General features: G+C 33.6%; 1 protein-coding gene across 1 annotated transcript in view; it reads left to right on the top strand.

The window, feature by feature from the left end:
- The window catches only part of RYR3 (ryanodine receptor 3), a 265,038-nt gene that overhangs the window by 111,503 nt on the left and 140,862 nt on the right, over positions 1 to 12,673 (top strand). Inside the window, exons 20-32 of the mRNA XM_074868153.1 lie at positions 512 to 728; positions 939 to 1,043; positions 2,538 to 2,641; positions 3,075 to 3,158; positions 4,890 to 5,049; positions 5,437 to 5,584; positions 6,509 to 6,714; positions 7,059 to 7,233; positions 8,884 to 9,092; positions 10,343 to 10,527; positions 11,241 to 11,277; positions 11,648 to 11,808; positions 12,358 to 12,523. Coding sequence (XP_074724254.1) covers positions 512 to 728; positions 939 to 1,043; positions 2,538 to 2,641; positions 3,075 to 3,158; positions 4,890 to 5,049; positions 5,437 to 5,584; positions 6,509 to 6,714; positions 7,059 to 7,233; positions 8,884 to 9,092; positions 10,343 to 10,527; positions 11,241 to 11,277; positions 11,648 to 11,808; positions 12,358 to 12,523 — 1,957 coding nt within the window. The remainder of the gene's footprint in view (positions 1 to 511; positions 729 to 938; positions 1,044 to 2,537; positions 2,642 to 3,074; positions 3,159 to 4,889; positions 5,050 to 5,436; positions 5,585 to 6,508; positions 6,715 to 7,058; positions 7,234 to 8,883; positions 9,093 to 10,342; positions 10,528 to 11,240; positions 11,278 to 11,647; positions 11,809 to 12,357; positions 12,524 to 12,673) is intronic.

The raw sequence follows: 12,673 nt of genomic DNA, 5'->3' as shown, positions 1-12,673 counted from the left end.
CTTGATTTATGTATTATGATTATAGTGGGTTTATTTCACCATATCCTCTTTCTTTTCTCATGTGCCAACTGCCTGCGTGAGTGCACTAAGTTACTTTAAAACTTTTAAGTGGTATATAAATAGTTCCTATGGGATTTTTTAGAGTAACAGTCCAATTTAAATTAGATTTGTGTTTCCAAATAATTTAAATGCATTAAAAATATCACAATTTACAGCAATTTGATTTTAAGTAAGAAATTTATTTTTTTTAAATATGCTACTGCTTTGAATAATTAGTTTTGCTTTGTCCAAAACAAATTTTCAAGAAATAGTGGGTAGTTGATGGTGTTGTTGACAGTATCTGCTAGTATGAATGCTTGGTAACTCTTTGGTGTTTATCAAAACATTAAATACACCTGCATTTTTGTAAATGTTATTCAAATAAATGTTTAAGTTTCTAAATTATTTATTTGTAATGTTAGTATATGCTGACTATTTAAGAGTATAATTTTTTTCACTGAAAATTGCACAGAGTTCGTTTCTTATTGGGTGGACGTCATGGAGAGTTTAAATTTTTGCCTCCTGCTGGCTATGCTCCCTGCTATGAAGCGTTGCTTCCAAAAGAGAAGATGAAACTGGAACCAGTGAAAGAATATAAGAGAGATTCTGAGGGAGTGAGGGATTTGCTGGGGACAACACAATTTCTCTCCCAAGCTTCCTTTATCCCTTGTCCAATAGACACCAGTCAGGTATGTTAAGTATGCAATAATGGGATTGTAAAATATGTGTTAACAAAATTTAAATTCACAATATAAAAACTAAGCTAGCTTGCCCCCTTTCTTAGTAATTCATCATTTGTGTGTTGTGGTGTATTTAACTGAACTAGATGATCTTGGATCTACAAGATGTGGTAATTGGAACCTTTTCTGATTTGTGGAATTGTTATGCTCTTTTCTTAGATTGCTCTTCCTTTTCATCTTGAAAAGATCAGGGACAAACTAGCCGAAAATATCCATGAACTGTGGGGAATGAATAAAATAGAACTGGGCTGGACGTATGGCAAGGTATGTTTTGAATGACCTATCTGGGTACAGTCACCGATACTAGGTTAAGTCTCCTACCAGAAAACCTGGACTTGGAAGTTGAACAGAGTATTTAATGGTGGTCTATACAACATTAATAATAGATGAACGTGTAAGCTGTCAGGAGACAGTCACACTAACTAGTGATTAGAAGGCAAATTTGGAATATAAATAAGGTACATATTTTAACACTTTAAGTAGTTAACCATTTGAAGAAATATCTTAATTGAGAAACATATTAGCTTTACCAAGATACAATTCTACTGAAAATCATACTAATAGTGAGTAACCCCTCAACTAAATCTGGTTACTCTAGGGTTGATCAAAGAGATAACAAGCAAAATATCCATTGTGGAAATTTGCTTCTGTTGATAATGGAGACAGGGTTTTAATGACTTTTGTAAACATTCAAATTTCTCAAAGCTCGAGTTTTTTATTGAATTAGTTACAGTTCAAACTTATCATTGTAATCATCCCTTCTAATGTGGCATAACCTGACGAGAGTAAGATGATCCGGTCAACATTATTGAAATGCATATGACAAGGCATTCCCTTTCCAATGGATGTCACCAAATGAAAAACAGTTAAAAGGGTAGGCCAAGAATATTATAATCAAGAATTGTATTAAAATTGGTACCTTCCCCTAATGACATAAAATTCGAAAGGCTGTATTCTGCCTTGAATTTAGGTTATATCATCTTGCTTCTTTTCAAATTCAGATTTACTGGGGTAGTCCTCCATGTGCCCATCACAACTGTGTCCTACCTCAGAAGAATCCTTTTTTCTTAACTTCTGTTGGTTTTACTTATGGACTTGATTTACCTTTTTCCTCAATAACTCTGTGATACGCTCTGCTGAAATGTCATTGCTATTGAAATTCTGAGCTTTACTAACCTTTTAATGTTTCTGAGCTTTGGCAACTGAAAAATGTTTTTATATGTGAAATGTTGTGACTCTTAGTTGCCATCAGGATAGAAGCACTTGGCATTGAGTGAAAGAGCTTGTTTAATTAAGAGTCAGTTAAGTATTTAAACACTTATGTCAATATCAGAAAAAGAATGCTCTGCTTTATTATTCCAGTAGAATTTGGAAACTTTACCAAAGATGCTTTAAGGTTTTTGAATCAGAATGTGTATAATAGATCAGACTGTGCTCTACTGAGCATATATTGCTCAGGCATTCAGCAAAAATGTTCATTGAGTTTACAGGCTTGCTTCCTTGTGTTTCGTGTATTTATGCAGAACATGTGAAATAGCTATATATTTTCTGATTTTGTTGGTTATGGAGGAGTACTTACAGTGCGTATGATAAATGAATCATGGGAAAGTTCATTTATATAGTGATGAGTAACTGTCATTGAGCAAAGATAAATGGTATTGCTTACAGTGTCTTCATTATTGCAAAGAATTAACTGATCTTTGATTCTGGCTTGAATCTGGTGTCAGGAAAGTACTCTTTTCTGTTGCTTTGTTACAGATACGGGATGATAATAAAAGGCATCATCCTTGTCTTGTGGAATTCTCAAAATTACCTGAGACAGAGAAGAATTATAATCTGCAAATGTCAACTGAAACCCTCAAGTGAGCTTTAAATTTAAAAGAAAATTGTTGGTTTTTTTAATTCAAGCACTTCGTACTGTTGTAGGTTATAAACCCATTAGAATATCTCATTCAAAGTGTGTTCTGCTAACTTTGCTAAAAGTTCCAGGAACACGTTCAGAGCGATTTAAAAAAATCTTGTTTCAATAGAGATACAAAGAAAAAAAACAACACCAAATCCTGTTGGTTTAAATAAAGTGGCATAAATTTCAAGCCACAGATTTGTACCTTTTTAGACTTTGGAGGTTTTATTTATTTATTTTTGATAAATTGGGCTTTGAAATTCCATTATTTTGAATGACTTCTCTTTTTAAATATTAGTTCTGCGTATTTATACTAAAACCAAAATAAATTTATAAAATGGGTAAACACTATAATGTTGTGTTTCACTACTGCCATTTTTTTATGTTGGCAGAACCCTTTTGGCCCTTGGATGTCACATTGTTCATGCTCATCCAGCAGCTGAGGAAGATCTTAAAAAAGTCAAACTTCCTAAAAAGTATGTACCTTATGATAACTATTAGATATATTACTTGTAACCACAGGGTAAACAAAAATATTGTGAGGTCATTTAAAAAATACTTGATATGAGCCCCATACCCGATATGGACTTTGCACATGTTTGGTCCGTTACCTTGCCTGTGATGATGGTTGACTGTGAATACTACCTTATGGAGTGATTCAGAGACACAAATAGTCATGTACTTATACCACATACAGTTATATATGTGTTACATGATCTTAGAATAGATACTCTGAAGTTAAAAGCAATATTGCAGTGCTTTTCTATCACACAGCAAAGAACAGTATATGTATGAAATAGTAAATTGATCTACTTGAAAGCAGATATACCATTTTCCCATAACTCCTGTTTTGATTTGCACCTCTCCTTCCCTCTGCTCCAAGAAAAGGTTTGTTCAACATACACACATTTCCAGAGACGTTAATAATGCATTTCTTTAAAGAAAAAAAAATGGAAAATTACTGTTCTTATAATGTTGCACATTTCTAAGAAATGTACATATGTAGATTATTGTATAAAATACAGTCGGGTTTTTGCTTTAAGTTTTATTTGGTGGCTAAATTATGGCAGTTGGAGCTAAAGTAGTTGAATGATCTTTTTAAATTTAGACATCTTTAAGTCATCAGTAGTAATCACCCTAAAAGTGGTGAAGATTAATCAAGGATTACATCTGTATTTTAGCCTTGTCTGTGGGGATTCTGTGGTCCTCCTGGGACAGATTAAAACCCTGTCCTGCAACAGAAGTTGAAGACAGAAACAGTGATTTGGATACTTGCCATTTCACATCTGTTTATCAACCCACAAGATGTCTTTTTTCCTGAAACAGCTTTATCCATGAGAAACAAAGTTAGGTTTTTAAAGAGAGCTGTAAAATAAATAGTTTTATGATATGGGAGATTATAATGTTGATCCAGTTGACGGCATTAATTAAAAAAGGAAAAGAGAACCTTTCCCAAGGTTCATACTGCAGGCAGTCTATCATAATACTGTTTTGATACTATTGTCTTCAATACAGAACAAGTAAGTCTTAATTTCTGACTCCTGTTAAAATATCTACTGTCTACATGGATCATCCTAACAAATGGGAATGATCTGATTTGAGCAAGAGAGAGCCTGCATATGTCTAAAACAGCAGAGTAGTCTTTGTACTACATGGAAGGGTTGGAGAGGGTAATACCTACTACTAAAAAACTACTGAACTTACTATTGAATGAAAAAGTGGGAAGAACAATAGTTAAAATTTATGTTTTCTTCTGTTGAAAAAATGGTAACACAATCTTTACAGACTGGTATATAAAAAATACCATACTTAATGCATTAAACATAATTTCCTAAGAAGTCATCATGGAGATTTTTAAAATAGAAATTATTTGAAAAGCTTAAATGACAAGCATAAAAAAAATAAAGAATACTCATTTAATAACAATTTGGTTTTTTCATAGTAACTATTTAAAGATTCACATACGGATCTGGGTCACATTTAATTAGATAGGGTGCACGTAGGTGGAAAATGAGACTCTTGGTTAGAATACAATTTATATCCTAGTCAAAGAACAAATGCAATGCAGGGTTTTTGCAAAGAAATGGGAGAGTAGGAGATTGAACAGTGGAAAGAGAAAGTGAGCCCCACCCCATGACTGCCACATAGAAACCTTTAAATACGACCAGTGGGGTATCTTGACTCTGTTTTCCTTTGTTGATTTATAGTTATATGATGACAAATGGATATAAACCTGCCCCACTTGATCTTTCTGAAGTGAAATTGTTACCTTCTCAAGAATTTCTAGTTGACAAACTAGCAGAAAATGCACATAATGTCTGGGCCAAAGACAGAATAAAGCAAGGATGGACCTATGGCATTCAACAGGTAAGGACTTCTTTAGATGCATTTGGAATAAGTAAAGAACATGAGATTTTGTTTTCTAGGACATCAGTTTGGAGTGTTAAGTAAGAGCATAAACACTGAAAGTCATGTAGACATGTAGTTAGAGGCGGTGGGAAGTAGGAAAAGAAGCCTTTCCTGTGCAAGTCTGAGTAGATTGTCAGACCTGCATTGCATACTTCTCTTTCATTCCTGTCTTTAGGTTTTTAACATTATTAACAATTGGACTTGCGTTCATGGAACTGTTCTTCATCAATATTGTTTCTCTCCTGTAATCGTAACATTATTTCAGAATACACTGTCTCATTATCTAAAATTTCTGTGATCATTAAACGCAGTTTTCTTCTTGTTCTTTTTTATAACCGCTTTTAGGATCTTAAGAACAAACGTAACCCTCGGCTAGTGCCATATGCGTTATTAGATGAACGTACTAAAAAATCAAACAGAGATAGCCTCCGTGAAGCTGTTAGAACATTTGCGGGCTATGGTTATAGTGTTGAGCCACCTGACCAAGAGATAGGTATGTACTTTCAGTAAGAATCATGGCCTTTTCTTCCTTCAGTGCTGGGAAAGAACATAAAATACTGAAATAGATAGGGAAAACATAAGTTGTGACTTAATAGTAGTGTATTTTTGCAGTGGATTTTAATGAAACATGCAAATATACTTTGCAAATGACTTGTATATTACTTTAGATATATTTTTTTAAAAGATTGGTTGTAGTTAATGATATGATAATTCTAATTTCCATGATTTAGATTGGAGAAAATCTGGAGTGTGAGTGGATATACTGGTTTTCATTTGGAAATATTGAAAGAAATAAAATAATATGGGATTAATTTAAAAGAATTTTTTCTACATGGTAAACAGATTAGGTTTGACTACTTCAAGTCAAATTTGGTTCTTAAGAAGTAGTCAAAGAAGTGCATCAACTTCAATGTTTTTTTTAATTGAAATAAGGAGCAGATATTTGTTTAGACATTTTTCTTCATATCTGCTATGCCACTGTAATTTTTTGATAAAAATCCAAACCAAAAAAAACCCTTATTTGATAATTTTTTTGAAATGTTCTAAATGTATTGACTTCTGTAAGACCGTATTTTGTTGTAATACTGCTTTATTGCATCAAACTGTATTGCATGTAGTAATCTTACACTTCTGAGGTTTCCTCTAGTTAGTTTTGTGTGATACTTTGAAATATTCTGTTTCTAAATAGCGGATAATCACTCATCTGGTGTAGAATTAGAATGTGGTAGCCTCTCTATGCTGATTACTCGTCCTCCTTTTTTAACATTTACTATGAAGGTTCTTAAACATGCAGTGGTAGATAATGGCTGTTTTCAGAAATAGAAAATACTGGGGACAGATGAAAAGCTAGGCAGTGGCATTTATAGTTTCATCTAATTATAAAATGTGGGGTTGTTTTCTCTGTTTATTTTTATAGCTGACCAAACAGTGGAAAAAGTCAGCATCGACAAGATACGATTTTTCAGAGTAGAACGGTCTTATGCAGTGAAGTCTGGAAAGTGGTACTTTGAATTTGAAGCTGTGACAGGTGGAGATATGCGTGTTGGCTGGGCCAGGCCAGCCTGTCGACCTGACATAGAGTTGGGAGCTGATGACCAAGCATTTGTATTTGAAGGAAGCAAAGTCAGTACACCTTTATCTTTTTTGACCTATGAAAAGACTAGGCAGAGAACTACAGTATAGTTTTCCTCTGTATACTCCAGATCAACTACTGGAATATTTTTGATTCATATAAAGATATCTCTGAGCTCTGTTTCATGCTCGATAGTATCTACATTTTGGTTCTGGTTATTGAAATTATACTAACAAAGGTGTGTTGGTTTATATCTATCATCCTAGAATATACCCAACTGAGTAAAGAAGTCTGTTGTAAACATAAAATACAGCATTCACATTTTGTGTTTTTTATTTTTTAATTTAATTTTTTAAATTTAGCACGGTGTTTATTTAACTGCTTTTTTGTTTAGGGCCAACGTTGGCATCAAGGCAGTGGATTCTTTGGACGAAGCTGGCAACCAGGAGACGTTGTTGGTTGTATGATAAACTTGGATGACAAATCAATTATCTTTACTCTGAATGGAGAGTTGCTTATAACCAGTAAAGGTTCAGAACTTGCGTTTGCTGATTTTGGAATAGAAAGCGGTAATTTTCTTTTTATAGTTATATGGCTAAGAGAAGATAGAACAAAACACAGAAAAACTAGTCTGTCATAATGGCTTAGTGAGCTGTGAAATCATATTTCACTGATGTGTAGCACAGTCTGAAGGCTCACATTAACTTTATAAAAATTTATTTTAAGAGCGCTTATATGGCACAAATTGATTTTTTTTTTCCTTTAAACACAAGTAGATATTAATGGGATTTCAGCAATCAGAATGGGTAAATTTTCTTCTAGCCTTACTAGGAAGACTGTTCTTACTCGCAGGACTGAACTTCAGCAGTAAGAAGAAGTGGTAATAATAAGTACTTTGAAAAATTCCCAAAAGCTGAAAATGTAATCTCTGATTATCTCACTGGAGCATACATGTATTATGTTCTTGTCTGTGAAGGACAAAATGAGTACGAGGTTGTAACAGGCTGCACCAAAAGAACAAATCTTTGCAACATAAATCGAATCTGATTTGTATTTTTTTTTTCCTCCGTCCTGTTCATAGCTTATCTGCATTTCTCCTTTTCTTGGACTATTTTTCCTCTTCTGTTTTTTGCCTTCGCTTTTTTGAACAGTAGTATCTGCATGACTGTATTGAAGGAGGCAGGGACTATTTTCAAACTGGTTTGGTTTATTTTTTAGTTGACATTTTCTTTGGAAGCATATCTCCTCCAACCAGTAGTAGCTTCCTGCCCATTAGGAATTGCCAGAAGACTTTGCAATTGCTCACTGTCCCTCTTTGGTCTGACTATTGATACAGTTTTTCTAATGGTAGAGAATGAAGGACTGCTGTAAGAGAGCTTTTCTGAAGGCTTAAAGTTGAAGCGTAGGAGAGAAAATTTCTACTTTAGAGGTTGGACTGTTGGCTTTTCCCTGAAGTTGCTGAAGTTCTGTTTCTTGAGAGATGGAGAAATAATTCAACAGCCTTTCATCCCTGCCTATTGTCTGCCATAGGTATAGGGAGAGCAAAAAAGTTCGATCATAAAAAATGCCTGCATTAAAAAGTGTGTACTTGTCCATCAGGAATGAAGTAGTGATGACGTTTGACAACAAATTTATAGCTACTGATGGCAAACTAAATTTTAAACAGATGTACTGAAATACCTGAACCTCATCTCAAAGTCCTTTTGAAACTTCAGAGCCCTCAGAGAGCATACCTAACATTTGTTTATAACTTTGATCTAGCCAAGATTGTCTTCCAATGTCCAACTCATTCTATGAAGGCATGTTTATTAGTCTAAAAATTGTGAAGATAACTGATTCTTCTAATAAATGAATAACTGACTTGAACAAATCTTGGGTTTTCAAATCTGATAGTCCACAAAACTACCTCTTGACATTTTTTGTTTGTTTTTCACACAAATCTACTACTGCTTACTAATAACTGGTTTAATGTTTAAATAAATAGGATACTGTGTGTAATGTCCATTCATTGCCTAAGTTCTCAGGGCTTTGGGTAGCAATTATATTGAACTTAGACATTAGTTTTTAAGATGGCTTTCAATCCTTGCTACTGTCATCACTTCATGTGCATTCCTTGTAGGAGCTAAACTTTACCTCCTACATTAGATGGATGTAAAATAGAATGTTTGTGTTCTCCAAATTACTGTTGGGTTTTTTGTTGTTTTGTATTGTTTTCTTAGGTTTTGTTCCAATTTGTGCACTGGGTCTATCTCAGATTGGTCGTATGAACCTTGGAATGGATGCCAGTACATTCAAGTATTATACAATGTGTGGCCTTCAAGAAGGTTTTGAACCCTTTGCTGTCAACATGAACCGAGATGTTGCTATGTGGTTTAGTAAACGCTTACCAACATTTGTCAACGTGCCAAAAACTCATCCTCATGTTGAGGTAACATTACATGTTAGGGAGACACCTGTTTATCAACTGTTAGTTTAGCAAGCTGAGACATTAAACCCTTACTAATACTTACTGTCATCAGATAGTTTGTCATATAAATCTATTAAGTCTCTCTTAGGTAATTCCAGATGATCTTGTCTATCTCCAACTTCATTTATGGTAGTATTACCATTCCTATGGATATACCTCTATTATATGTCTTACTAATTTATGTTGTTGTGGTTAGCTACCAGAAACATGTCAGCTGTGATTTCTCAGAACCCTTTTTTTATATTCTATCTTACATTCACTTTCATTTTTTTAAACCTTCTCTATTATACATTTTTCTTAAATATCTAAAATTTGTTCATCTGAATTCAACATCACTTAAGGTAATGGAGCTAAACAGAGACGGTCCACTTCACTAATCTGAGGGTAATTTAAGTGTCTGTGGTGTCTCTGAGTGATATCTCTTCATTCTTACGATGCGCCAGCGATAGGAATTCCACACCCCCCTAACTAATCAACTCTAGAGAAGAATAATATATCCTGTGTTTTCTGTAAAATATTCCATATCAATATATTCCACAATTATATGTTTGAATTCCTGATCAGGTTCTTTTACTATAATCTCTAGGCCATTTACTTTAATTTAGGTGTTTAGCCAATTATTCCCTAATACTTGTCTTTGAACATTTCCTTCTTAAACTAAATACACTTCAGTGAATTCCAACTGAATGATCTCAACATTTTTTTTCAGTTTATCAGGATCATTTCAACTGTATTCCTATCTTTAAAAGTTTTTTAAATGTTCCTATCACTGAGTTTAAAAGCATACTTACTTTTTCAACAGAAGAGATAATAGTATTACCAGACTCAGACTTCATAATGATCATCTGAAGGATTCTAACTGATATTTCTTCTTGTTGTGGTAGAAAAATACTGATTCTTGTGAAGCAATTTTTCAATTACTTGTGCACTCAAATTGAATTAATTTAATAAGATCTATACTTTTTTTTAAAAAAATGCTGTATGGAACAACTTGAAAATTTTTACTGTAGTCAGGATATACTGAATCTGTTCCTTCCCTTGCTCTTCAGGCTAGATTCCCTGTCAGAGAAGAAAGTTGCATAGTTCTGAAATTAATTCAATTTGAAAAATTTAAGTTGACTCTTTCAGTTATCTCATACTCTAGTTGCCTAATGAAGGTTTTAAGCATTTTTCTTGGAATAGTATTATTTAAAAATTATTTCTGTTTTTAGATATGGAGAATTGATGGAACCATTGAGAGTCCACCTCGGTTAAAAGTTACTCACAAAACATTTGGCACTCAGAACAGCAATTCGGACATGATATATTGTCGTTTGAGTATGCCCATTGAGTTCCGCTCATCATTCAACTTCGGCATGAGTGTGGAAAATGCGCCATCTGATGTTTTCCAAAAACGGTTAGGCTTGGGTTCAGTTAACCTATTTCATGCTCTCAATGTAAATGTGATATGTTCTATTATTTTTTATTATTGTACACTCAAGATTTCATACTTGTTTTTGCACTAAGCACAAACTAGCATTGGATGCGTGTTACTGAGATTTTTTTTGTTCTTGATGGTTTTAATAAATTTATAACACAACTTTGCTGCAGAAGGCAAGAGAGAACTGTTTCTAAAGACATGCACCACAAGGTTTATAGTTGTTCATTGCTAAGCAGCTGTCATCCTTTCAGAATCATTGGGATTTTCAAAGCTCTTCAGCCAGGCTGGAAAACCAGCTCAGAATCTTTTGCCCACTGGATTAATGCTCGTCTATATTATTGTTCAGTTGCTTATTGTTATTGGAAAGGTGACTAATCCACGCAAAGAAAAAAAGATTGTGGGACAGATTTTTAAAGATACCAGATACTACTGAGTTCAGCACCTTCCAGTATTGCTTTCTCTTCAGTTAACCGCTGTAAATCTATCTCTTCCCTTCCTCTCTGCCTTAACTGCAATCGTTTTGGGTGTATATTTGTATCCTACACAGTCTTTACATACTTAATTTACTCATGCATACTCAGTACCCAGCAAACATGAGTTAGCTGGTAAATACACTTAGTTTAATAATAAGTACTTTTAAAAACTGCTTTTCTTTAAAAACTAATTTACTGATGTTCTTTTATCTTTAGAAAGCACAGCCAGGAAATTGCTCCTCCTTCTACTACGGTAAGTAAATATGTTAAGATGTTTGATTCTTTTTCCTTTTTGAAGTACATTTAGTCATGGCAGCATGTTCATTAGAAATTGATCTACTGAAAGAAGCCTTTTTAATCGTTTGGTATGATGTAACACTGTATCAATAATAATGCCCAGAGTTGTATGACTTGAGGCATAAACCTCATTATCTTAAACCACTAGTCTGTTTATGAATTTAAAATATTAGATATAAATATTTAATAGTAATCTGTTATTAACAGAATGTGAATTACTATTATTAAAGTTTGATATATAGGAGGTTTATTTAATCACTATTTGAGTATTCCTTGATAAAATAATATAGATTTCTATTACTAATATGTTCTTTTCCTCTTTTCAGTGTTTTTATTCACTTCGGATATTTGCTGGCCAAGACCCATCCTCTGTCTGGGTTGGCTGGGTAACACCAGACTATCATTTTTACAGTGAGAATTTTGACCTAAACAGAAATTGTACAGTGACAGTTACTTTAGGTGATGAGAGAGGCAGGGTTCATGAAAGGTATGGATTTATTTATCACTTTTTAAAGAATGTGTTTTCATACTGTTCAAAAGTGAATTATTCACAAGCTTGATGATATTTGAAACGTTAATTTAAACTAATAACAAAATTGATTATGGAGTAGGAGTGTTCTGTGCTCATTTATATGTGAATGCGTTTTACACAGATTTGTTAAAGTGGGTATATTTATCATTAATGTTCTGTTTGAAATAATGTTTTTTGATGCTTCTTTCTTTTAATATCCATGTTTGGTCACTGTGGATGAACCCATTATTTGTTTTAGTGTATCTTACATGAGCACACAGAAGCATGTGGAATTGTTTCATAATTATAAAAAAGGAAAAAGAATAAAGGTGTACTTAGTCTGATCCCTCACCTGTGATGCTTAGGTTACTTTAAAAAAATGGGGTTTGTTAAAGAGAAAACAAAACTAATAACGACACAAGCACCTTTAACTATTACTCCATTTAAAAGTACATCTTCACTGAATACTTAGTCAAGTTCAGCATGACCTATGATTTGTTTTCTTTGTTCTTCCTGTTCTTTCAGTGTGAAGCGCAGCAATTGCTATATGGTTTGGGGAGGAGATATAATTGCTAATTCCCAGAGATCAGGTCGCAGTAATGTTGATTTAGAAATTGGATGCTTTGTTGACCTGGCTACTGGAATGTTGTCATTCACAGCCAATGGAAAAGAGCTTGGCACGTGTTATCAGGTATTACAGATTTTCAGGAAGCTATCTAGGAAGGTGGTTGTTTTGATGCTATTATAAAGTTTTTTTGTTTTTCCTGTTCAGAAGTCAAACTGAACATTATTCATGTGACAATAACATGTTTTCCTATATTATTCTGGCTTATCCCTCTTT

This window comes from Strix uralensis, chromosome 4, assembly GCF_047716275.1.
Source record: "Strix uralensis isolate ZFMK-TIS-50842 chromosome 4, bStrUra1, whole genome shotgun sequence".
Classification (NCBI taxonomy): domain Eukaryota; kingdom Metazoa; phylum Chordata; class Aves; order Strigiformes; family Strigidae; genus Strix; species Strix uralensis.
Note: the sequence above shows the minus strand (reverse complement) of the source record. Positions and strands in the feature narration are given on the sequence as shown.